Source organism: Podarcis cretensis (assembly GCF_951804945.1).
Source record: "Podarcis cretensis genome assembly, chromosome: 7".
NCBI classification, from domain to species: Eukaryota; Metazoa; Chordata; class Lepidosauria; order Squamata; family Lacertidae; genus Podarcis; species Podarcis cretensis.
Genome location: NC_137176.1, coordinates 94,338,472 through 94,364,170, shown reverse-complemented (window position 1 = coordinate 94,364,170; position 25,699 = coordinate 94,338,472). Strand labels below are relative to the sequence as shown.

Sequence of the window (25,699 nt, the reverse complement as noted above, 5' to 3'; positions counted from 1 at the left end):
AACATGAGCACAACAGCACTCCCCACTACCATCACCCATGACTCCCAGGAACGAGTGCTCCATGAATGTTTCCCTTCAGAAGTTCCTCAGCCATCTTATAGAGATTGGCTGTACATGGTAACATCTGTCAGGCGGTTGAGTGAGAACTGTCTGCCTCTTCTTGGTGCAAAGGAGGCTCCTTGACTAGTCTAGCAGGAAGAAATCTGCATGAAACGCATCCTAAAGAAGCACGTTCCCCCTTCTGGGTTCTACAAGAGCAACAGAGACCAATAATTGACACTGGCATTAATGGCAGGATCTGGCCTAGATCCTGAAGGCACGGCAGACGTGGAATATTCCTTGGTGCCAAAAGCTGGAAGTTGTGGGTTATGAGGCTCAGGTATCTGAGTCAAATAAGCAGGGAAAGGACGGAGGGCCCAAGTGAAGTGGGCACCATGTAGGTGAGGTTGAATTGCTTTCCTTGTTCAGCTCTCCGGGGTCTGCAGCAGAGGGAGGCTTTTCCCAGGCCCAGGGCCAGGAGGCTTTGTGAAGAGCTACTGGAGTTTGCTTCTGGGCCCAGCTGTGTACAAAACAGCCCACTTGCGTTCCTATGGCCCCTCTTACTGCAGCTAGTAGTTGATTTGATTATGCAAATCTGGAAGATTTATCTGGTCTGCCTGCAACCAGGGGTGCCAGTGGGATTTTCTAGGGAAAGTGCACTGTGGATTGGGTCCTCTGACCCTCTTGCAAAATAGTGCAAAACGTTACCTGTTATTGGTGTCATATATAAATAGTTTTGTTTTTACAATCAAGTAATGCTTAAATTTTATGAAATTAATTAATTAAGAATCAGTGCAAACACACATAATAAAATGTCTTGGGACACAGATTGTGAACAAGTGAAACATTGTATTTCCATAATTGAAAAGGCTTCACTTCTAGAACTTCTGTCTGCCACACAGTTGTTCAAGGCACAAGGAGCCTGCTTTCCCTCGCTGCCAGCCCTTAACCAAAGCCATAGGGTAAGCCCTTTTTATCACAAATGGGCTTCTTAGTAGACATGTATACCACTGTACTGTAAGTCAGCTATAGATGACTTCTTAATGAGTGCACAACAGGAGACGTACCTAAGCCTCTTGGCAAAATTTTCACATTTTGCCATTTGCAAAGGTGGGTTGTTGTTGTTTTTACATCCATGCATACTTGCTGTATTTGCAGAAAGTAACACCATGGGAAAGATGCATCCTAACTACCAGGAGAAAAGGGTGGGCAAACTACAGAGTTTCTAAGGATTAGAAAGTGAATCACAAGCCAGAAAAGTGTGCTAAAGGAGTGGGGGAAACAGCAGTTCTTTAAGACACCAGGCAATAGGAATCTCTGGGGTCCTAAACAACTCACTCATCATTCACAGCTCTGACTTCACTCACTGGCTAAAAACCTTGAAAGGCAGAAGCAGCCAGATTGGCTCTTCTTACAGACAGTGTGTAGAAGGGGAACCTGCACATCTTGCTGCTTAACTTTATTTCCAGGAGGACTGGAGACTTACTTTTTTCAAAATAGAAATAGAAAGAAATCAGAGTCTGGGGCTGCTGGGGGCACATGGCATCCATGCCCCCTGGGCCCACTTCTGGGTCTTCCTCTCTGGACCTCGTGAGTGTCCTTTGGAATGTGCATCTTACTACTGAAAAGCCTTTCAGCCTCTTACAGCACAGCAGGCCTGCATCTGCACTCCCAGCAAGGGAGGGACTGCGCCGGGTGACGGACTTTGAGCAAGGACACCAGCAGGATCTGAGGCTCATTTAGCCCAGCTGTCTTGATGGAAATAGGGCTTTGGCTATTTGACAAGGGAAGCCTAAGGGCAGTGGGGGTGGAAGAATATAATTACATAATTCACCTGAGCAAGCCCTGCAGAGAGGATCACAGCTGGCTTATCAAAGAGCAGCAGCCAGCAAGGACCCCCTTGCTCGCCAAAGGCCAGGGCGCTGGCTGGCAGCATTCTGTGCTGAGGAAATCCACGTAGTACAAGGGCCACTTGTTTCATCAGCACAAGCTTCTCAGCTTGCCAGGCGGGATGGTCTCCTCTCTTCCTCCCAAGTGCAGTTTGGGGGGATCTCCCAGCAACTGCCAGCCAATTTCTGTGGGCACAGCGGGAGAAAGGAGCCCTCATGCTGGCTCTGTTCTGCTCACAAGACTTGCTAGTTGAATCTTGCCTTGGGATTTGCTTGGGGGAGGGGCAGCCCAACCATGGAGGCAGCACCAGAGAAGCAGCTTCTGCTAGCTCCCCACCCTCTTTCCCACAAGCGGCAAGGCTGATGGTGCTGAAGCAGGACATGCATTTGGGTTGCGGGTTCCGTGCTGGGGCAGGATGTTGGGTGCAGGTGAAGCAGCCTTTTGGTCCAGAGAAGAGAGGAGCGTCCCCCACAGGGCCCTCTTCCTGCCTCTGTCTGCCTTTCCTGAGAGCTGCTTTGCCTCTTCCCAGGGGACAAACCATCCAGCTGACTGGAGCTGCAGGCAGTGGCGTAACGTGGGGGGTGCAGGGGGGCTGGCCGCACCGGGCGCAACATCTGGGGGCGCGCGCTCGCACCTCTCTGCCCCCTGCTAAAATCCACGGGTTAGGGGGCGCAAATTACTTGCCTTGCCCCGGGTGCTGACAACCCACACTACGCCACTGGCTGCAGGCACCCAAGCTGGGCTCCAAGGGAGGCAGGCAGAGCAGCTGAGGCTGCGCAGGATCCCGGCCCTCTTGCCCAGAGAAGAATGGCTGGGAAAGGGCCAGTTCTCAGAAACGGAGGAGGCAACTGTTCCCCAAGAGGCTCGTTATATTTTAATATATTAATTGCTATCATCACAGGCACTGGCAAAGCAACGGGGGGGGGGGGAGAGGATTGGCACCGCCAGCACAAGGTGCCCAAGGCAGGCAGCTCAGCAGGCTGCAAGCAGCAAACACAACATACATCACAAGAGAGCAGAATCCGCACACATTGCCTGCCCAGAGCAGCAGGGCACAGCTGAGCAGCTCAAAGTGGCGGCGGCAGAAGAAGCTTTTAAAGCAGGGGATTCCTGGGGCCCAGCTCCTTCCCAGTCCAAATGCCAGCAGCTCAGCTGCCCCGTGGCTCCCGACCCTTCCGAGAAGAACGAGGTCCTAGGACTTCCCTCTTGGCGCCCCCAATCTGGGACGGACAGGAGCAGAGGGGGAAATCCAGCGGGTGTGGTAGCCCAGCTAAGGCCTCTGGAGCTCTGCTTCCTTCTCGTGGCTCTGAGCCTGCCACCCTCTCCATTGTAAGGGGACGCTGCGGAGCAAGAGGGGCCAGCGGGGGCTCTGAGCAATCCTGCACTTCCTCTGCCACCCCCACCAGCAGAGGGAGATGGAGGGGCTGGTGGAAATGCAACTGTTCCTGAGATTCGCCCTGGCCAGCTCCAACTCTCAGCCCTGCCCAGCTCTTCCTGGTCTTCTGGTGGGGCACCTTCAGGGCTGCTGGTGCCTCCCCACCCGGCTGCTGCCCTCCAAGCCAGCCTTGGCACAGAGGAGCCCTCCGGCCCACCACACCCAAGGTGGCTCCTGTCCCTTCTCCAATGGGGCCCACCTGCCCCAGACCACCTTGGCTCAGGAAGGAGGAGGGTGCTGCTTGCGGAAGGCGCTTTCGAGGAAGGCAGCCAGCTTGTCACAGTCGTCCTGGGGGAGAAGAAGAGGCAGAGTCAGCGGGGGCTCCCCTCCTGCTCCCCCATGCTGGGCCTCAGTGGCAGCCCCCCTTCTCCTCCCAGGTGGTCCCTAAGGGGAGGCTTGTGCCCAAGCGCAGCCTGGGGCATTTGCCCCACTGCCTTCCGCCCTGGCTCTTCCATGCCCTTTCTCTCTGCCCCCAACTTCCAGGGAACCCAGCAAGAAATCGAACACAGGGCTGGCTCTGAGCTGGCTCTCATCCCCCTGCCAGGTGACCTTGGGCCAGTTGCCATCCCTCGCCTGGCTGACAGGGTTGATGCAAGGATGAAATGGGGAGGGGGAGCACCGTGTGTGCCACTTTAAGCTTCTTGGCAGGAAAGGGGGGGATAGAAATGTAATAATCAAAATAGATTTGAAAAAGAGGGTGGAGAATTGGCAGTCTGCCTCTGCAGCTTTGTATGTGGCTCAGCAAACCAGCCGCCTAAGAAACAGTTTTTATCCAAATGCGATTTTGGTTTTAAACACAGTGTAAGGTAGTCTCTGTGGGAGTACATTGTATTTAATTATGGGGTATCAGAGTTTTTAGGGGGTTAACCAGGCTGGGATAGCTGGGATAGCAGGCTTGTTGGTTTTTGAATGTCTGGTGTAGATTTTTTCAATTTTGTTGTTCTGTTCTATGGGACAATAACAATAAAGATTATCGTATCATATCATATCGTATCGTAAACTGAGTTTGAGAGGATAGCCCTGGAAGGGGAGGGCCTTTTGGTGCCCCCATGTCAGCTGACTGAGGGGGATCAGGAAGGCAGGTGCCCACAGCCCAGCAGGGGTGGGGGGCTGGAGGTGGGGGCTGTCGCCCTCCGGGAATTGTTGATCCACAACTCCCACTGTAGCCACTGGCCACGCTGAGTAGGGAGGGGCAGAGGCTACGCAGAAAAAGGCACACAAAGAGAAAGGGGAGAAGAAAGAAAGAAAGAAACAAAGAAAGAAAGAGAAAGCGCTTGTGGAACTTGACAGCTTGGATTATTTTCCTAGGCAGACAGAACTGGCTGAAAAATGCAGCCCCACCTGTTTTTCACCTGCTTAATCCCTGGGAGGAGCAGAACCAGATCTCTTGCCTCAAACAAACCTTCCTTTTCTCTCTCATTTGCTTCCCCCCCCCCTTTCACCAGGGGGTGGGCCCTGAAAAAGCTCACCGGGCTGATGAATCCATAGTGCACAAGCTCCACAGCCAAGTCCTTGGGATTGTCATCTGCGGAGGAGAGGAGGAGGAGGAGCTGCTGAAGGGGGGGGCACCAAAGGGCCGGAGGGCCAGCTGGTATTTCAAGCCTCGTGGCAGTGAGTGAGAGACGAAAGGAAGACTGGCGTGGGGAGGGCCCCCCACAAAGCGTGGGAGGCACAGCTGACCCCAGGCCAACAAAGCAGCCCCCCAAGGCCATGGCTGTGCCACTGGGAGCCCTCCACCAATGTCTCGGGTCCAAGAACCAGGCAACTGTGAGGGGTGGGTACCGGGGAGGCCCACCTGCCCTGGGGGAATGGGGAGTCCACTCACTTGGCAGCAGGTCGTAGCTCAGCTGGCGGTGAAGTTTGTCTTCCAGGACGAGAAGGAGCGTGAGCTGGGAGGACACACATGGAGAGTGTATGGGGGGGGAGCTCTTGAGGGAGAACCTACCCCCCCCCATGTGTGAGAAGGGGAGGCTGGCTGACGGCACCTGCAGGGCACCCACAGAGCTGCCGCCTCTCCTCTGCCCCACAGCCAGGGCTCCCTCCTGCCCTCTTCCCAGCCCTGTCCAGGAAGGGGGGGGAACGTACCCGCCATTGCCTCTTCTCCTCGCTCCACTCCATGCCGCACTGCATCTGCACCACCTGGGGGGGAGGCAGGGACACTCCTCAGGAGGGGGCTCCTTGGCCCCCACCCCCACGCTGGAGGGGAGGCTGGGGAAGGGGGTCCCCTGTGGGTGCTGAGGCCAGAGCCTGGGGGGCTCCACCGAGCCTACACTGGTTTCCCCCAGGGATGCAGGCTGGGGACTTTCCAAGCCCCCCACCCCAAAGATGCCCTTGGGGGGCTGAGGTCAGGATATTGTGCATGTGGAGCAGACCCTCTGGCCGCTCCGTTGCAACTCTGCAAGGGCTGCTCTTACCTTTCTGGTCTCCACATCAAAGGGCTCTGGCGTGGGCGTCTTGGCCTTCTGAGGGTCCTCGGGGGGCTGGGATGTTGATCTGGGGAGCGTGTGGGGGCGGGTAGCAGCAAAGTTCATCAGGGGATAAATGCCGTTCCTGGGGTGAAAGGAGAGAAAGACAGGCCCGCTAGGAGCATCAGCCCCATGGACCCCGCAGCCCGGGGGAGACTGGCAGCCAGAGCCCAAGAGGGGAGGGGGAGAGGGGGCTCTGGGGCTCAGCCCCCTAAGAGAGCAGCAGCTCGGCTTCTTCATCCATCCGTCTGCCTCACCCCCCATTCCTGGAAGGGGGGGGAGGCAAAAAGCAGGGCTGCTCCTCTGCAGTCCCAGAACGCAAGGGAGCTGCACCCTTGGAATCCTGCTGTGGGGCATGAAGGGGGCAGGCAGGGGGTCCTGCACAGACCCACATGTGCAGCCCATGCACAGACCCACATGTGCAGCCCATGCACAGACCCACATGTGCAGCCCATGCACAGACTCACCTCACATCCTCCAGGAACTTGTCCAGCTCCAGGAAGGAAACTTCTGAGTATCTAAAGGGAAGAAAAGGAATGAGTTGCTGGCTGGCTGGCTGGCTGGCTGGGGGTGGGGGAAGGTTCCCTTTGCCCAGCCCCACCCATTTCCCTGACTGCCCACCTCCACTGCACAGGCGGGCGACCCTCTCGCTGGATCTCTGCCATGACGATGCTGAGGTCCAGCTGCTTGGTTTTCTCTTCCACCACATTCTCAGGCCACAGGTCTGCAAGAATCAGGCAGGCAGGGCTGGTTGGGGCTGAAGCAGGATGGCCTGGCCGGGGGGGGGCGCCCTTCCCAGCTGCCCCCACTCCCACCCCCTCCCCAACTCACACTGGTTGCTGATGAAGCAGTGAGCAGCCAGGAGCTTCAGGGAGTGGACCTCAAAGAGGACGCGGTGGAAAAGAAGGTTGTGAGCCGTAGGACGCCGGTCCGGGTTCAGGAGGAGGCAGCCCAGGATGAACTCCTGCAAGGACACAGGGGCAGCGGGGGGCGGGGTCTTAGGGGAAGCCAGGCTCAGCGCCAGCCTCCTGCCAGGAGAGCCGGGCACCACAGCCAAGAGGCCGGCCAGGAAAAGCCACAGATCAGTGGCCACAGTGTCCAGGAAGAGGAGGAGAAAGGGCAGGGAGCGCAGAAGTGGGCAGCTGAGACGCTGCCAGGGAATTGCCACGTGGGACACACATTGGCTCCCCCCCCCCTCCTGAGGACCTGCCTTGTCTCCTGGGAGCTTCCTGGCTCTGGCCTCTGAGGCCCTGCTTGACCCAGAACTGGGATTGCCAAAGGGGCTGAAGCATCCTCTGCATGAAGGTGGCTGGGCTCTGTCTCCACAGCTGGGGGCAGAGGGGCTTCTCAATTCCAGTGGGCGGAAACCATGGGGCAGGGGGCAGCAAACTTTTTCAGCTGGGGGCCGGTCCACCGTCCCTCAGACCTTGTGGGGGGCCAGACTATATTTTGAAGGGGGGGGGAGGAATGAATTCCTATGCCCCACAAATAACCTAGAGATACATTTTAAATAAAAGGACACATTCTACTCATGTAAAAACATGCTGATTCCTGGACTGTCCGCGGGCTGGATTTAGAAGGTGATTGGGCTGGATCCGGCCTCTGGGCCCCCCATGCCATAGAGGGACAGAACCCTGCTTGCAGGTTTCCCACAATGGGCACCAGGTTGGCCATCATGAGAAGAGGATGCTGAACTAGATGAGCCCCTTTGGCCTGATCCAGCAGGCTCTTCCTCTGCAGAAAAGCTGCCCACCTCCCCCGCAGCCATGGGGCGTCCCAATCCTTTCACGATGGCCTGGTTCAGGCGTGTCCAACAGGTAGATCATGATCTACTGGTAGATCACGGCATGTTCCTGGTTCATTGTTGTTGACCTCTGGCCCCTCAGCCATCTCCTTTGTTGTTGTTGTTTAGTTGTTTAGTCGTGTCCGACTCTTCGTGACCCCATGGACCAGAGCACGCCAGGCACTCCTGTCTTCCACCGCCTCCCGCAGTTTGGTCAGGCTCATGTTTGTAGCTTCGAGAACACTATCCAACCATCTTGTCCTCTGTCGTCCCCTTCTCCTTGTGCCCTCCATCTTTCCCAACATCAGGGTCTTTTCCAGAGAGTCTTCTCTTCTCATGAGGTGGCCAAAGTATTGGAGCCTCAGCTTCAGGATCTGTCCTTCCAGTGAGCACTCAGGGCTGATTTCCTTCAGAATGGATAGGTTTGATCTTCTTGCAGTCCATGGGGCTCTCAAGAGTCTCCTCCAGCACCAGAATTCAAAAGCATCCATTCTTCCGCGATCAGCCTTCTTTATGGTCCAGCTCTCACTTCATACATCACTACTGGGAAAACCATGGCTTTAACTATACGGACCTTTGTTGGTAAGGTGATGTCTCTGCTTTTTAAGATGCTGTCTAGGTTTGCCATCACCTTTCTCCCAAGGAGCAGGCGTCTTTTAGTTTTGTGACTGCTGTCACCATCTGCAGTGATCATGGAGCCCAAAAAAGTAAAATCTCTCACTGCCTCCATTTCTTCCCCTTCTGTTTGCCAGGAGGTGATGGGACCAGTGGCCATGATCTTCGTTTTTTTGATGTTGAGCTTCAGACCATATTTTGCACTCTCCTCTTTCACCCTCATTAAAAGGTTCTTTGATTCCTCCTCACTTTCTGCCATCAAGGTTGTGTCATCTGCATATCTGAGGTTGTTGATATTTCTTCCGGCGATCTTAATTCCGGCTTGGGATTCATCCAGCCCAGCTTTTCGCATGATGAATTCTGCATATAAGTTAAATAAGCAGGGAGACAATATACAGCCTTGTTGTACTCCTTTCCCAATTTTGAACCAATCAGTTGTTCCATATCCAGTTCCAACTGTAGCTTCTTGTCCCACATAGAGATTTCTCAGGAGACAGATGAGGTGATCAGGCACTCCCATTTCTTTAAGAACTTGCCATAGTTTGCTGTGGTCGACACAGTCAAAGGCTTTTGCATAGTCAATGAAGCAGAAGTAGATGTCTTTCTAGCTTTCTCCATAATCCAGCGCATGTTTGCAATTTGGTCTCTGGTTCCTCTGCACCTTCGAAATCCAGCTTGCACTTCTGGGAGTTCTCGGTCCACATACTGCTTAAGCCTGCCTTGTAGAATTTTAAGCATAACCTTGCTAGCGTGTGAAATGAGTGCAATTGTGTGGTAGTTGGAGCATTCTTTGGCACTGCCTTCTTTGGGATTGGGATGTAGACTGATCTTCTCCAATCCTCTGGCCACTGCTGAGTTTTCCAAATTTGCTGGCATATTGAGTGTAGCACCTTGACAGCATCATCTTTTAAAATTTTAAATAGTTCAGCTGGAATATCATCACTTCCACTGGCCTTGTTATTAGCAGTGCTTTCTAAGGCCCATTTGACTTCACTCTCCAGGATGTCTGGCTCAAGGTCAGCAACCACACTACCTGGAGTGTACGAGACATCCATTTCTTTCTGGTATAGTTCCTCTGTGTATTCTTGCCACCTCTTCTTGGTGTCTTCTGCTTCTGTTAGGTCCTTTCCACTTTTGTCTTTTATTATGGTAATATTTGTACGAAATGTTCCTTTCATATCTCCCAATTTTCTTAAACAGATCTCTGGTTTTTCTCATTCTATTGTTTTCCTCTATTTCTTTGCATTGCTCATTTAAGGAGGCCTTCTTATCTCTCCTTGCTATTTTTTGGAAATCTGCATTCAATTTCCTGTATCTTTTACTATCTCCCTCGCGTTTTGCTTGCCTTCTCTCCCCCGCTATTTGTAAGGCCTCGTTGGACAGCCACTTTGCTTTCTTGCATTTCCTTTTCATTGGGATGGTTTTAGTTGCTGCCTCCTGTATAATGTTACGAGCCTCCATCCATAGTTCTTCAGGCACTCTGTCCATCAAATCTAAATCCTTAAACCTGTTCCTCACTTCCACTGTGTAGTCATAAGGGATTTGACTTAGACTGTATCTTACCGGCCCAGTGGTTTTTCCTACTTTCTTCAGTTTAAGCTTGAATTTTGCTATAAGAAGCTGATGATCTGAGCCACAGTCAGCTCCAGGTCTTGTTTTTGCTGACTGTATAGAGCTTCTCCATCTTTGGCTGCAGAGAATATAATCAATCTGATTTTGATGCTGCCCATCTGGTGATGTCCATGTGTAGAGTCGTCTCTTGTGTTGTTGGAAAAGAGTGTTTGTGATGACCAGCTTGTTCAAACTACAAGAAAGAAGATTCCACCTAAACATTAGGAAGAACTTCCTGACAGTAAGAGCTGTTCGACAGTGGAATTTGCTGCCAAGGAGTGTGGTGGAGTCTCCTTCTTTGGAGGTCTTTAAGCAGAGGCTTGACAACCATATGTCAGGAGTGCTCTGATGGTGTTTCCTGCTTGGCAGGGGGTTGGACTCGATGGCCCTTGTGGTCTCTTCCAACTCTATGATTCTATGATTCTCTTGGCAGAACTCGATTCGCCTTTGCCCTGCTTCGTTTTGAACTCCAAGGCCAAACTTGCCAGTTGTTCCTTTTATCTCTTGACTCCCTACTTTAGCATTCCAATCCCCTATAATGAGAAGAACATCCTTTTTGGTGTCATTTCTATAAGGTGTTGTAAGTCTTCATAGAATTGGTCAATTTCAGTTTCTTCAGCACCAGTGGTTGGTGCATAAACTTGGATTACTGTGATGTTAAAAGGTCTGCCTTGGATTCGTATCGAGATCATTCTATCATTTTTGAGATTGCATCCCAGTACAGCTTTCGCCACTCTTTTGTTGACTATGAGGGCCACTCCATTTCTTTTACGGGATTCTTCCCCACAGTAGTAGACATGATGGTCATCCGAACTGAATTTGCCCATTCCTGTCCATTTTAGTTCACTGATGCCCAGGATGTCAATATTTATTCTTGCCATCTCATTTTTGACCACATCCAACTTACCCAGGTTCATGGTTCTTACATTCCAGGTTCCTATGCAATATTTTTCTTTACAGCATTGGACTTTCCTTTTGCTTCCAGGCATATCCGCAACTGAGCGACCTTTCGGCTTTGGCCCAGCCGCTTCATCAGCTCTGAATCTACTTGTACTTGTCCTCAGTAGCATGTTGGACGCCTTCCGACCTGAGGGGCTCATCTTCCAGTGTCATAACTTTTATATGCCTGTTGTCTTTGTCCATGGAGTTTTCTTGGCAGGGATACTGGAGTGGCTTGCCGGTTCCTCCTCCAGGTGGATCACATTTGCTCAAAACTCTCCACTATGACCTGTCCATCTTGGGTGGCCCTGCACGGCATAGCTCATAGCTTCTCTCAGTTATTCAAGCCCCTTCGCCACGGCAAGGCAGTGATCCATGAAGGCAGTAATCAAGGCAGTGATTACAAAAAAGCAAAAAAAAAAAAGAACCACCCCAACTTTGGCTTCCACAAAAAAGCCCCACAACTTTGGGTAGATCACTGCCAGTCTTTTTACGACTATGGGAAGATCACTGCCAGTTTTTTAATACTGTGAGTAGATTGCAGTCTATTGGGAGTTGGACGTCCCTGACCTAGTTCATGCATCACGATAAGCCCAGTGATGGCTTGGCAGGGAGAAGGCGCAATCTCCATCCGTCCATCTGTCCGTCCACCCTGGTGCCACCAGCACAGGCCCCAGACTCCCAACACTGCCCTCCAGCTGGAGCCAAGGCTTGTTCCTCCTTTGCTACTCATGGGTTCTTGGGAAGCCAGATTCCCCTGTAATGTCCAGAGGTGTCCGGGCTTTGCCACAGCAGCAGGACTTGGGGAGGAGCGAGGCAGGCCTCTCTGTCATGCTGCTCATCCTCTCAAGGCCGCCTGGCAGCATTCACCCTCAGAGAAAGGGCAGTGGGGTGTTCCAGGCATCTACAATGGGGCTGGGGGCAGAGGGGTTACCACAGCCACCAGGCGGGCAGGCAGCCTGATCCCCTGCTGTGCCACCCGTGTGGGGAGGTGGCCAAGCGGCTTTTCTCACCCGCATGATGGGGTCATCCAGAGAATGCCTCGCCCGCTCAATTGCCTCCTCCGACACGTAGGTGTCCCCATTGGACTGGATCTCCAGCACCGCCATCTGTGGGGAGAAGCAGAGGGGAGGGGGCAAGGGGTGCAGCTGGGGCAGAATGAAAGGGGCAGCACAGCTGGCAGCAGCCCTTTTGCCAGAAGACAGTTCCTGGGCCCTGGGAAGGAGCCCCCTGCTGGAGAGGTGGTGGATGTGGGGAAGGGAGCCACTCCCCCACCCCCCGAGGGCAGGGTCATCAGGACCCCTGGGTGGCCATCCGCACGCCCCAGCTTCCCTACCTCCAGAGCGCACATCCCAAAGGAGAAGATGTCCACAGCCGTCCCATCTGCCACGTCTGAAAAAGCAAGCACAACCAGACCCAGCTGGCCGAAGCCCCGCCTCCAGGGAAGCCCCGCCCACCCTCCAGCCGGCTCTTGCACCACTACTCACGCCCGTATTCCGGGGGGAAGAAGTGCAGGTTGCGCTGCTCCTCTCTCTCTGCACGGATGGGGCTGCGGAGCTCAGGCGGGATGGCTGCAGGAGGGCGAGAAGGGAGAGGAAGGCTGGAGCATCCAGGGCGGATACAAGGATTAAACTATGGAACTCCCTCCTGCAGGAGCCAGTGGCAGCCACCAGCGTGGAGGCCTTGAAAAGAGGGTTGCACAACTTCACGGAGAAGAGGGCCATCGATGGCTGCAGCCACCATGGCTCGGCTCTGCCTTCCACAGCCAGAGGCAGCGATGCTTCTGAAGGGCTTACCGTAAGTGACAGCACATGGAGTGTCAAGAGGGGCCCATCCTCCCCCAGGCAGCAGGTTGCGAGAGATCCCACAGCCTCCAGGAATGGACTGGGGCCAGAACAGAGGTCGGGGACCCCCCAACACACACACACTCCATTGCCCCCGAAGCCCAAGTGACCCAGAGAAGGTCCTCACGAGGAAGCAGTCCAGCACTCCTGGAACTTAAAGTGGCTGTGCTGCCTCTGGTCAAACACAAGACCTGGAGCCCTGAAGAATGCGGAGGAAAACCCGCCTGCCGCCCCCTATGAAACAGGGCAGGGAATACATTTGGGGGGCAAGAGGAAGAGGCAGCACTTACCCTTCGCAAAGACTCTGTGCCAAACTGCAGGGAGAGAACAGGGAGGGAGAGTTACTGAAAAGCAAGGCTTTCAAATGTAGCCTTGAGGCCCCTGCCTGGCCACTGGGGGGAGCTGTGGGGGCCAGACTAGGTCCTCCCATGTCAGTTTGCTCCACGGGTAGCAAAAGCAGTTCTTTACCCCCCCCCCCGGGGGGGAGTCCCTCCTGCCTAGGCCCAGGACCTGCTCCGTACCTGACCCGATCTTGATGAGCCCATTGTGCTGGATGAAGATGGTGTCACTGGTGAGATTCCCGTGGATGATGGGGGGGTCGCAAGAGTGCAGGTAGCTGCGAGAGGAAGAGAGTCGAGGGGCATTGGACTGCTTCTCCCCACAGAGATGGTGGGGCTGCGGCACTGCGGGGGGAGCGGCAGCAGTGGGGGCTCACCTGAGGGCCGAGAGGATCTGAGTGCACCAGCGCTTCCAAGCCTGTTTTGTTTTTTGGTAGGGGGAGCAATGAGAGATCAAGTCAGCTCAGGAGACACCCACCCCCCCACCACCACATCGACTCAGTGCCTTTTTCGCTCAACAGGAGCAGCTTCCACCTGGACAGGGCAGCCGCCTGCCCTGAATCCACCTTCACCTTCACCCACCCATCGGGGGGCCCCAGTCAGCCTGCAGGGAGTAGCTTCCTTCAGAGGAAGATCTGTCTTGCCTGACCTGCTGCTCCTGTTGCAAGGGTTCCTCTGGCTTTCCCCCAGCCCCCCCACCTGCCCTTGTACCACACCTGTCGCCCTGGGGGACAAACTGGAGCATCCCTGCAGGGGCCTGGGGGAAGTGGGGCCTGGGGGGCAGGGCAGGGGTCCTACCCGGGCATTCATAGCCTTGTGGTTCTTCTTGGTCTTCTTGAGGAACTGCTTCAGGCTTCCGGAGGAGACGTACTCTGTGATGAAGATCACCTGGTGGGGGGGGGGACCAGGTGGGTGAACTTGAGGGGTTGACCTGATGCCCCAGGAAGCATCTCAGGCACAGTAGCCCCAAGGGGGAGAGGCTCCTCCATCGGCAAGGTCTGGAAATGGGCACCCAAAGACAAACCCAGCCCCCAACAGAAAGAGGGTCCTAGGAATCCTCTCTTCCGCCGGGCTCTTACTATCCTGAGGATCCTGCCCTGGACCTGCTACCTTTCTTTCTGGGCACCAGCCAGGTGGCTCTTTCGTACACAATGGCTTGGCCGAAACCAGGGACTGGGCACCAGACTTTGGATGTGTGGGGCTCCCCTCCACTCTCGCATGACCAAGTCAGGCTCTCGGTCACCTGGCAGGAGGGTCTTGCCAAGTCAGCCCTGCGCTGGCAGCCTCAGCAGCTGCTGCCGCTCCAGCTGAGATGGGAGACATTGCCAGGATTGAACCCAAGGGTTCCCATCTGGAAAGCTGTTCCTCTGCCCCTGAGACCCCTACACAAGCCCACCTCCCCAATGGTGGCCACCCTCAACCCGTTTCCCCACTCAGGGTTAGGTCTGGGCCCGTATCGTGGAGGGGGCGTATCCCTGGGGCTGGGGGCAGCCCTGCCAAGCCTCCGTGGGGGGCCCCTGCCTCACCTGGGCCTTGATTTCCTTCACATCCAGCCAGTACTTGTGGACCTTCACGATGTTGGGGTGGTCAACGACAACCAGCTGCTCAAACATGGTCTTGATCTTCTCCTGTTGCCAGAGGAAGTGGGCAGGGAGGGGAGACTCAGCCATGGGGAACAAGCTGGGGGTCTGGAGCTGGGCAGGGGGAAGCACTGCCTTCTTTGGGGAAGAGTGCTTGGTGTGCATCACCCCCAAGGTCTAGGGGGTTGCCAGCCTCACCTCATGAGCTTTGAAGGCCGCCTTGTCCGTGAACTGCAGCTCGTTCCACACGACCTCCACGCCTTCCTCTGTGTCCATGGCCAGGAAGGTGCTCTGCAGTCCAGGCATGTTGCCCTGGTTGACCTGCGGGGAGAGACGCAGCTTCAGCGCGCAAGAGGCTCAGAGTGGCTGCGGGACGTGGGCCCTGCCCCCCCCCCATAGCACAGCGGAGTCATGGCCCCAGGCAAGCACTGGGAGAGTGCTGCAATGCCTCCTTTGGAGATGGTTTGGAATCTGGCTAGTGCAGAAGGCAGGGCTCTGTGGGCAACGGGAACAAGGAGGAGCAGATCTGTTTGCAGCAGGGGATGTGGGCTATTGCTTCATTTTTGTTTTTGTTTTGTATCCTGTGTTATTTATCTTGTATTTTTATGTTGTGAACTGCCCTGTTATCTATGAATGGTGGTGAACAACAACAACAACAACAACAACAACAACAACAACAACAACAACAACATTTAACACTGTTTCTTGTGGAAACTGCTCTGGCCTAATTCAAAGTGATGCTTTCAGCCCTTTAAACCTTCCACGGCTCCTGACTCCTAACCCCAGAGGACTGTCTCTCTGCACATTTACCTGCCTAGCCCCAGAGATCCTCACCTGAGCCCCTTCTGGGTGTGCCATCTCCTGGGAGAGCTAAAGGAGCAGCAAAGTGATCTGGGGTGGATCGACTCCCCCATGAAAGAAGGTTGAAGTATTTGGGACTTTTAAGTTTAGAGAAAAGGCGAAGAAGGGGCAGCATGAGAGCAGCCTCTGAAAGGATGCCTGGCACAAAGGAAGTGGAGAGAGGAAAGGTTTGCCTCCCCGTCATAGCGCTGGAACTCCGGGACATTCAGTGAAGCTGAATGCTGGAAGATTTAGGACAGAGCCAAGAAAGTCCTCCTTCATGCAGCCCAGAGTCCAGCTGTGGAACTCTCTCCCATGGGAGGCTGGCATGGCCACCAACTTGGAGGCCTTCAAAACAGGATTAGACAACCCCCCAGAGGACAGGGCTAGTGGAGGCCCCCAGTCCTCATAGCCAAGCTCTGCAATTCTTCTGAATGCCCCTTGCGGGAAAGCGCAGCAGGAGAAAGTTGCTCTGGAGCCTGGATCCGATAGAATCATAGAATCATAGAGTTGGAAGAGACCACAAGGGCCATCGAGTCCAACCCCCTGCCAAGCAGGAAACACCATCAGAGCACTCCTGACATATGGTTGTCAAGCCTCTGCTTAAAGACCTCCAAAGAAGGAGACTCCACCACACTCTGTGGCAGCAAATTCCACTGTCAAACAGCTCTTACTGTCAGGAAGTTCTTCCTAATGTTTAGGTGGAATCTTCTTTCTTGTAGTTTGGAGCCATTGCTCCGTGTCCGCTTCTCTGGAGCAGCAGAAAACAACCTTTCTCCCTCCTCTATGTGACATCCTTTTATATATTTGAACATGGCTATCATATCACCCCTTAACCTCCTCTTCTCCAGGCTAAACATGCCCAGCTCCCTTAGCCATTCTTCATAAGGCATCGTTTCCAGGCCTTTGACCATTTTGGTTGCCCTCCTCTGGACACGTTCCAGTTTGTCCGTGTTCTTCTTGAACTGTGGTGCCCAGAACTGGACACAGTACTCCAGGTGAGGTCTGACCAGAGCAGAATACAGTGGCACTATTACTTCCCTTGATCTAGATGCTATACTCCTATTGATGCAGCCCAGAATTGCATTGGCTTTTTTAGCTGCCGCGTCACACTGTTGGCTCATGTCAAGTTTGTGGTCAACCAAGACTCCTAGATCCTTTTCACATGTACTGCTCTCAAGCCAGGTGTCACTCATCTTGTATTTGTGCCTCTCATTTTTTGTGCCCAAGTGCAATACTTTACATTTCTCCCTGTTAAAATTCATCTTGTTTGTTTTGGCCCAGTTCTCTAATCTGTCAAGGTCGTTTTGAAGTGTGATCCTGTCCTCTGGGGTGTTAGCCACCCCTCCCAGTTTGGTGTCATCTGCAAATTTGATCAGGATGCCCTTGAGTCCATCATCAAAGTCGTTGATAAAGATGTTGAATAAGACCGGAAATCCTGCCTGCAGGTTTCCTACAACAAGCATCTGGTTGGCCACTGTGAGAACAGGATGCTGGACTAGATGGGCCACTGGCCTGATCCTGCTGGCTGTTTCTGTCCTCAGGGTTGGTGAGGAGAGAATGGGCCTTTTCTGCAGCAGCTTCCCAGCTGGAAAATGCCCCGTCCCCAGGAGACCCAGCTGCCTCCAGCTTGTCTTATTTTCAGTACCATGCAAATCTGTCTTTGCCTTTCTGGGCAGCACCAGCGACTGGATGCTTTTATTTTGGTTATGTCTTAATATGTTCATGTATTTTCTTCTGCTTCGTTGTATTTTATTCTTCTAAATCGTTGTGGGACCATCTGTTGTGGGAAGCTATTAATAAATTTGCTAAGCTAACCCCCATGATCAAAGGCAGTATATTTCCGAATACAAGGAAGGGTGTGCATGTGTGTGTGTGTGGGGGGGTGTCTATTGGGCTCCTGTCCTGCTACTCAGCCTCTGTGGGGGGCACAGAGGCTGATGGGGATGGGGCAGGTGGCACACTTTCCCAGCCTCTCTGGGGGCGGCATCCAGGGCAGGCAAAGGAATGTGGCATATCTTTTAGTAAACAAACACTGAGATTCCCAGGATGCTGCGGGGGGATGGGGATGTAGCCAGTGGTTCCCTGGGGGGGAAGAGAGATCGCCATGGCCCCCCAATTGGCCAAGCTACCTGCGCCCAGACCCAGCACATCTCCTTGGCAGAAATGGGCGGAAAAAACAAGGCCCCGGCTGTTGCTAGGCAAGGGTAAAAGGCAGCCTGCTAGCACAGCCCTGGGCTCTGTCCTGCTCTTCTGCCTGGCTGGCCACTCCTGCCTCAGGGGAAGTTGAGGCAGAGGGCTGGCGCCTGGACACGGGACAGAGGGTATGCCCTGCAGGGGGGCTGTGCCAACCCCTCGGCCCTTGGGCACCTGCCCCCTTGCTGTGGGGCCTCCGACAGCACCAGGCGCTGACAAGGGGGGGGGGAGGCAAGAGCTGGCCCAGCACCTGCTGAAAGGCAGGATTGTTTGTGGCCCAGAGAGGACACCCTGTCCCGTCCGCCTGCCAGGCCTTGGGGCATCAGCAGACGTCTGCCTTGGCAGGCCAGGAGGGACAAAGGCCTCCAGCCACAGCGCCAGCCCAAGTTCATTAAGAGGGGAATATGGAGCCGTCCTGGCAGCCGCGCCTCATGACCCAGTTCCTGCCAGGGGAACAAAGAGGCCCCATTGTCCCCATCCTCCCCCCCCCACGCCTGGCCACCTGCCTCCCCCCAGGCCAAGGAGTGGGATTGCCAGGGCCAGAAACCAGCTGCCTTCACCCTGGGGTGGCTCCGCTGCTGGCTGCCCGGCTAGCTGGCATGGGGACCCCCTCTGTCAAAGGCCCAGAAAGGTGTGCCTGGGATGACACACTGGGGCAACTTGCAAGAACAGGGCACCCCTCACATGGGCACCGTGCCAAGGAGACCCACCAAGAGGGAAGGGGGTCTCAGAGGCAGCGTCTGCCAGGAAGGACCCTGCCTGCCCCCTGGCCAAGGTGCAGAGGAAGCCAAGCCCCACCAGGGAAGGCCTCGGACCCCACTGCCCATTGCCACTGAAACAGGTTGCAATCTGCCCACCTTCCCCACAGGCGCCACCCTCTTGCCAGTCTCTTAGATGGGACTGCAAAAGGGGCAGCCAAAGTGGACGTGAGACTAACTCCCCCCCAAAAAAATGTCTTATTGAATGTCTGTGTCCCCCCACAAGAGGCCAAGGGGGAGTGACTCACGCCAGAGCCAGTCTTTGTGGCACCTTTTTATTAAGCAAACCCAGGGCAGGGTCCCTGGGAGCAGAAGCCCAAAAAGGACTGGGGGGGGGGAGCAACACACAGGCATTTCTTCATCCAACAGCCCCCACCATTGTTGTGCGGAAAAGGCTGAGGCTGCTTTGCTGGTGCAAAAGGGTTCATTGCTCTTTCGCCTCTGGCTCTGTGGCCGGGGGGGGGGCATGCCAGGACACGGGTGGCATCGCTGAGAAGAGGAGGAGCAAAGGGCAAGGGGGGGGGGAAGAAAGAAATCAGGGCAGAGAGAAATCAGGGCAGGGACAGCTCAAAGCAGAGGAAGCGCGCTTTGCAGAGAAACACACAGGCGCAATAGGGGTCAAAGGTTTTTAAGGCAGGGCAGGTCCCTGTCCCCAGAAGTTTACAGTCTAAATTTCAATGGGGCAGGGAAACATGACAGCCTCCTGGACTAGCTCCCTGAGAAGAGAGGGGCCTGGAAAGAGGGTGTCCTGGTCCCTGTGGGGAGGCCACTTCCAGACACTGGGGGTTCCTGCTGGGCACCTGAGCTGCTGCCCTGGGTTGGGGTTACAGGCTGAGGGGGTCACCCAGGGATTTGCAGTTCTGTGGTCTCAATGAGCAGATGGCACCCAACTCTGTCTCTTCTTTTGTTGTCCTGCTAAGGCAGGCACCCCCAACCTGCGGCCCTCCAGATGTTTTGGCCCACAAGTGCCATGATCCCTAGCTAACAGGACCAGTGATCAGTGGTGATGGGAATTGTAGTTCAAAACATCTGGAGGGCCGAAGGTTGGGGATGCCTGTGCTAAGGCATCTGGGGAGGTCCTGATCTGACATTGGGAGGTGGCAAATAAGCCAAAAGCCAACACAGACCTGGCACAGGTGCTGGTGGAGCAGGAATGGGGACCCCACCTGTACTGGATGAGGCTTCTCCTCCCCAGGAACCACAGGTACACACCCTTGAGGATTTCTCTTGACCAGGGTGGGGCAACTTTATGTCTGGGGGCCACATTCCCTCCTGGCAACCTTCCAGGGGCCACATGTAAATGGGGGTGGAGCAGCAGCCACACTAAGGTTCGGCGTTTCTGCACAATGACATCTCCATCCTGGCAGGGCAAGCAGCACTGGCGCAGCCCAAGGACCCAGCTCAGCTGGGCAAAAGCACTGCAGGAGCCCAATGAAGGGCATGGCCTGGGAAGAGGGTCCAGAGGAGTACATTGGCCCACAGGTCATGAGAAGAGCCTGGCTGCTGGATCTGGCCACTGTCCAGCATCTTGTTCTCTCAGTGGCCAGTCAGATGCTCCAGTTGGAGCCCCAAATGCAAGACCTGAGTGCAAGGGCACTCTCCCCACACATCCCATAAAGCCCTGCCGACGTGGGGATCCAGGGCACAGTCCTTCAATGGCTGCGCTCACTTCTCTCTGGTCGGGGACAGAGGGTGGCGCTTGGGGGGGAATTGTCATCACGCCACTCCTTGGTGTGTGGAGTGCCTCAGGGTGCGATTCTCTCCCCGATGCTTTTTAACATCTTTATGTGCCCCCTCGCCCAGCTTGTCTGGAGTTTTGGGCTGGGTTGCCATCAGTATGCTGATGACACCCAACTCTATCTGTTGATGGATGGCCATCCTGACTCGGCCCCAGACACACTGACCAGATGTTTGGAAGCTGTGGCTGGATGGTTACGTGGGAGCCGGTTGAAGCTAAATCCTTCGAAGACAGAGGTCCTGTGGCTGGGACGGGACGATATGGGATTGGGGGGGCAACTCCCATCTCTTGCGGGGGTGCAATTAGTGCCAGCGCAGTCCGTTAAGAGTTTGGGTGTAATCTTTGACACCTCCCTTTCCATGGAGGCGCAGATTGCAGCTACAACAAAGGCGGCATTTTTCCATCTCCGCCCGGCTAAGCAGTTGGCTCCTTACCTCTCTCGCCCCGACCTAGCCACTGTGATCCACGTGACGGTCACCTCCAGACTGTTGTTTGTGCTGTACTTTTGTACTGTTTTATTGTTGTTAGCCACCCTGAGCCCGGCTTCAGCTGGGGAGGGTGGGATATAAATAAAATTTATTATTATTATTATTATTATTATTATTATTATTATTATTATTCTTGCCACCCGCCCTGTGTATCCCCTGAACCGCCCCTGAAATGCTCTCTGCTAGGAAGCAGGAAGGAGCCGGTCTTTCCTCTGGCTCTGGAGCTCCTGCTAAAGGAAGACCACCCTTTTGTGCCCCCCTCCCCTGAAGCAAGTAAAAACCTTCCTTTTGCAGAAGGTTTTTGGGTTTGCAAGTGGTTGATTTATTGCATACGTTTGCTGATTTGGAATAACTTCAGCTGCTGGTACTTGATTGCTGCATTAACTGCTCTTTTTATTGGTCCTGAAAAACCAACATTGACTCCCAGGAAAGCCCTAAATGGCCTCAGCCCAGTATACCTGAAGGAGCATCTCCACTCCCATTGTTCTGCCTGAGGTCCAGCTCCGAGGGCCTTCTGGTGGTTCCCTCCCTGCGAGAAGCCAAGTTACAGGGAACCAGGCAGAGGGCCTTCTCGGTGGTGGTGCCCGCCCTGTAAAACGCCCTCCCATCAGATGCCAAGGAAATAAACAACTATATGACTTTTAGAAGACATCTGAAGGCAGCCCTGTATCAGGAACTTTTTAATGTCTGATGTTTTACAAAAATAATTATATGTACTGTAAGTGGCCCAGAGTGGCTGGAGAAACCCAGCCAGATGGGCAGAGTACAAATAATAAAATTGTTGTTATTATTAATGTTTATGGAAAGGGGATTTGAAAGGGTTGAATGGTGGTTTGATTTTGTTGCAGCCATCTTGAGCTTTTGATGAGGAAAGGCAGAGGACAACCGTTTTAAATGAATGAAGGGTGGGGAGGCACAGCGAGGACAGAACCTGGGCAAGCTGGGCAAATTCATTTCCTGGAGAGGGGGGAGGACGGCGGGGTCCAGACGGGAGCCTGACGTTTCAGGGAGGGATTGGAAAGGAGGCAGGCAGCATCACACAGACACCCTGGGGGGCAGCCGCAGCCGGGGGAGGGGGGAGGGTCAGTGGCCAGAGGCAGGTTTTGGGAGACCCTCTGGGAAGTTCAACCTCCTCTTTGACAGCCTTCCAGGAGGCATGGGGGGGGGGCGGGAGGCAACAGCTCTTTCCCACTGGCTCTGCAGCTGAATTTCAGCGGCTGGCTTTGCGTTGGCTGTTGATATAATTGAAGCCATTTTGGTTTCCAGCCCTGCGTATAACTTTGGTGTGCAGTTTATAAATGTTTTAATTTGAATTTTAATGAGCTTCATTTTTTTTATCATTGATTGCCTTGAGCAACATTCTGTTGGGAAGGCGTGAGATAAATGTCCTTAACAACCACCCTCTCTGGGGTAAGGATGCCTGACAACTGCTACAAGAACATTGTGCTGATGCTGCTGAGAAATTCCTCGGGCAAAAGCCCTGACTCAAGGCAGCTTACAAGAAGAAAAAATACTAACAACAACATAACAAAAGTGGTCATAAACAATAAACAAAATACTAAAAAGTACATAACCAAACTGAACAGTTTCCACATAAATCACAAGATACAAAATAAAGATACAAAAAACCAACAGCAACAACCCTGACAACAGCAGAAACCCAAACAGCACCCCAGCCCATGAGTCTGTTCAGCAGCCTCCGCTTTCGTAGTTGGAGTCAGTTTGAACTCCATCCTCCCAGGCCAGGTGGAGAAACAGCCAGCAAGGCTGGGAGCAGGTTCACCAAAACTCACAACCAAGAGAGTCTCTGGCTTCTTCAGAGGATGGTGCTTCCTTTCTGCTCCCCCCCCCATCCCAGGCAGCCAATGAGGAGCGAGAGGGCTTGGCTCATCAGCCAACAAGATGCTGCAGGGCCATCTGGCTGGGTACCACAGCTGCTCTGGAGAAGCTGTAGCCATGGCAACTGCATTGCGAGACCCAGGAGGCAAACAGGACCAGGCATGTGGAAGCCTTGCACAGCAGAAGATCGAGCTGCAAGAGAGGCAGCTGCCAAGGGGGGGGGGCTGCTCCTGGGCCTTTAAGGGTCATTTTGTGAGGGGACACTATTGCAAAGAAAGTCCCTTGAAGTCCCTTTTGCAAAAGGCGCTGGAGATCCCCCCCCCCAGAGGCTACATGAGACCACGAGGGCCTCCGCATCACGACTCCATTTCCCTCCTCTCTACCTCTGCCTGCCTTTCTCAGACACGCAGTCAGGCCACAATCCAGGAAGCAAAGCCTGCACCCAAAGCTAACAAAGAAGGCCCTCCCTGGGTCCCACCACCCAGCCAGGCACGTTGGGTGGGAACATGGGAGAGGGCCTTCTCGGGGGTGGCTGCTCTCCCACAACTTTGGGACCTTGGAAGCCAGAGGGGCACCCTCCTTGCACTCCTTCCACAGGAGATGAAGACGGTTTTATTTTGACTGTTCTTTAAGGAAAGGGCTGGTCCTGCGGTGTTCATATTCTAATGATGCTTTAGTGGTTCTTTTTATGTTCATATTGTTTAATTGTACTATTGTTTAATTGTTTTTAGATTATTGCTTTCCCCCCTATATTTTAGCTGCTTGTATTTTATCTGTAATATGCCCTGAGACCCTGTAGGGGAAGAAGGCAATAATAATAATAATAATAATAATAATAATAATAATTCCTCAACAGGCCTCATTCCAGAGCAGAGTGGAGCAGGCTGGGCAGGCAGGCAGCAGGTCTGGAGGGGCTGAAGGCCGAACTGAAGGCCAAAGCCCCCTCCGCCCTCCTCTAAGCCTGGCACAGCAGGAGGCCCTGATAAGCCAGCCCAGAGCCCAGGTCTGCTGCAAGATAAGCAGCTGTTCGGCAGAGGTCACCTGTGGGCCTCCTGGCTTGCACAAGCACCCACCCCCTCCACCCATGGCACCCCACCCATGCTTATTCTAGGATCCTCCACCGAGGAGCAGAAGTGGCAGGAGGCAAAGCGGAGAGGGAGAGCGGGGCAGGCCAGACCCACAGCCTGTTCTAGGCATTTTTTTCATGAATGGCATATATTGCTTGAGTATATATATATATTTTTAAAAAACCCTCCAAGCTTCCCATTCTCTACACTGACATTTTCTTTCAGAAGACAGGGGTCACAAATCTGGCCCTGTGGGGCTCCAGAAGTCTGCCCCAGCCCCAGAGGGACACCAGCACATCTAGGCTTGTCCTCAGAAGCCAGAGCGAGGGGCCCAATGAGTGGGCCAGGCTCCTGAGGCAGCTTTGGCAATGGTGGTCACCCCCATGAGGGAGAAGCCCCCCTGGGCAGGAGGTGGGTCATAGCAGGGACTGTGGGCACTTCAGCTCTTGGTGCCAGTGGCATCAGCAAGGCCAGTGGCAGGTGGTTCCATAAACCCGTTTTGTGCCAATGGAAGCCTGAAGCTGCCAAGGCTTTGCAAACAGTGGAGGTGGGGAGGTCAGCACAGAAGAAATTTCCCTGCCTTGCCTGGGAGGCGCCAGCCTGTGTTTGCATTCTGCCAGCAAAGGCCTTGGCTCCTGAGACCCTTTGGACTGCGATGCAGCCACTCTGTGTGCAGAGGCCCGGGAACGAGTGACCAGGAGGGCAAGAGCCTCTCTGGCACTGGGCAGAGCCAAGAGCAGGAGCCTCACCCTGTGCCTCAGAGCGGCAGCGAGGCCACCTGGGCAGGATCCTCTTCCCTGGCACTCGGAGAGCATGGCAATGGCAGGGTCCCAGCAGCGCCCCCTGCTGCAGAGCGATCCTGAGACAGGCACTGGGGGAGGGCAGAAAGGAGACCCCGGAAGAGGAGAGAGAGCTCAGTCCTGGTCAGCTGGCCAGCAGAAACACAGACAAAATCTCAGGTGTGTCTCTGGGCGAGTGCAGAGTGCAGCTCAGGGAGCCACATTCCCAGGCAGGTTAAGCCACGCTGAGCCTCTCACAGTTTTCCAGGGTCTGCTCTGACTGGTTCAGGGGCGGCAGCACAAAGAGGAGCCACCCCCCCCCCGCAATGTTGGGAGAGGGAGGCATGATGGGGCTTGTGGTGTTAAGGAGGTGGGGGCCACACTGCCTCCCTGGGAGCCTCCCCTGAAGGTAAACATGGGCCTTATCAGGAGCAGGAGCACCAGAGGCGCCTGCGGGAAGGGCAATGGAGGGGGGGCTCTGCACCCCTGCGATGAAGGTGGGTCCTCTGCCAGGGGGAGGGCGCCCCTTCTCCAAATGGAGGGGGACTCGGAGGCTTCCTCCTGATCTTGTTGCCTTTAGTCGGGTCCTGACAAGGAGAGATTGGTTCAGGTAGGCAGGGACCCAGTCTTCTGAATATGGGGCGAAGCGGGGCTGGCTAAGGGGGGCGCAAGAGCCAAGAGGGCAGAGCCCACTGCCGCCTCCAGGGCTCTGCCTCACCCTAGCGGAGGAGGGTTGAGGTGGGCTGCCTCCCGGCCCCACTTCTCTTCTGGGGCGCCACAACCAGATAAGCAGCCCACGAGAGGCCGGGACAAGCGCCCGAGCGAAAGCAACGGGCTCGCCTGGGACCGCCCCCCCCCCCTCTCCCCGGCTCCGCACCGGGGCTGCCCCGCTCCCCTGCTTTGCAGCAACCCCGCGGCTCCCCCTCGAGGCGGGGGGCAGGGAGGGGAGGCGACTGCGAGGTGCTGCTCCGACGGGTCCCGGGAGCCCCGCTCTGCTGCCGCCCCTGGTGCGCCCACCTCGCCGGGTGGGCGCGGAGACCAAGCAAGCCAGAAGAGCGACGCCCGCCGAGGCCAGGGGGGCACCGGCGCGGCTGCAGACCCCGCTCGCCCTCCCGGCCCCGAGGAAGCCCTGCTCGGCCTCCCGCTGCAGGATGGGGGGCAGCCCGGGCGCGCCGGAAGCGCAGCGCAGACCCTCGGGGCGCCCCTCCTGCCGCTCGCGGGGGCGGCCGGCGGCCCGGGGAGCCCGCGGCCCGGTGTCTCCGCCGCCGCCGCCGCCGCCGCTACCTGCTCCTTGCGCTTCTGCCAGCGGCCGCAGGGACTCTCCTCCAGCACCTCGCTCTCGTCCTCGCTCTCCTCCTGCGACGCCGCCGCCGACACCGGCGCCGCCGCCGCCGCCGCCTCCGGCTCCGCCGCGCCCGACATGCCGCCCGGGGCACGGACGCGCCGCTGGCGCAG

The 25,699-nt window shown here is 55.2% G+C and overlaps 1 protein-coding gene across 3 annotated transcripts; it reads right to left on the bottom strand.

Annotated features, from left to right (window-relative positions):
• Nucleotides 1–868: 868 nt before the first annotated feature.
• NRBP2 (nuclear receptor binding protein 2) lies at nt 869–25,699 on the bottom strand. 3 transcript variants are annotated; one of them, XR_013840873.1, is made up of 19 exons: nt 25,529–25,699; nt 14,738–14,860; nt 14,486–14,587; nt 13,758–13,847; nt 13,337–13,377; nt 13,143–13,237; nt 12,912–12,935; nt 12,265–12,348; nt 12,114–12,169; nt 11,791–11,886; nt 6,661–6,793; nt 6,451–6,553; nt 6,297–6,347; nt 5,779–5,914; nt 5,450–5,503; nt 5,160–5,253; nt 4,834–4,889; nt 1,093–3,652; nt 869–1,054 (listed from the first exon to the last, which is right to left on the bottom strand). XR_013840873.1 is itself a non-coding variant. In XM_079984386.1 (18 exons), the coding sequence occupies exons 1-18, from the start codon at nt 25,664–25,666 to the stop codon at nt 3,584–3,586; spliced, it is 1,545 nt and encodes a 514-aa protein (XP_079840512.1). In that variant the 5' UTR covers nt 25,667–25,699; the 3' UTR covers nt 869–3,583. The 3 variants fall into 3 exon arrangements, 2 of the variants coding, with proteins under 2 accessions (XP_079840512.1, XP_079840513.1); XM_079984386.1 differs by having other exon boundaries at nt 869–3,652; XM_079984387.1 differs by having other exon boundaries at nt 869–3,652; nt 5,190–5,253.

What these genes read in the sequence shown, in the direction of transcription:
- NRBP2 (XM_079984386.1), bottom strand. Translation starts at nt 25,666, where the DNA reads ATGTCGGGCGCGGCGGAGCCGGAGGCGGCGGCGGCGGCGGCGCCGGTG. An exon ending in CGGCCTTCAAAGCTCATGAG is followed by an intron (nt 14,588 to 14,737) that starts GTGAGGCTGGCA and finishes CTCTGGCAACAG; the next exon opens with GAGAAGATCAAGACCATGTT. An exon ending in ACTATGGATTCATCAGCCCG is followed by an intron (nt 3,653 to 4,833) that starts GTGAGCTTTTTC and finishes CTTCTCCCCCAG; the next exon opens with GACGACTGTGACAAGCTGGC.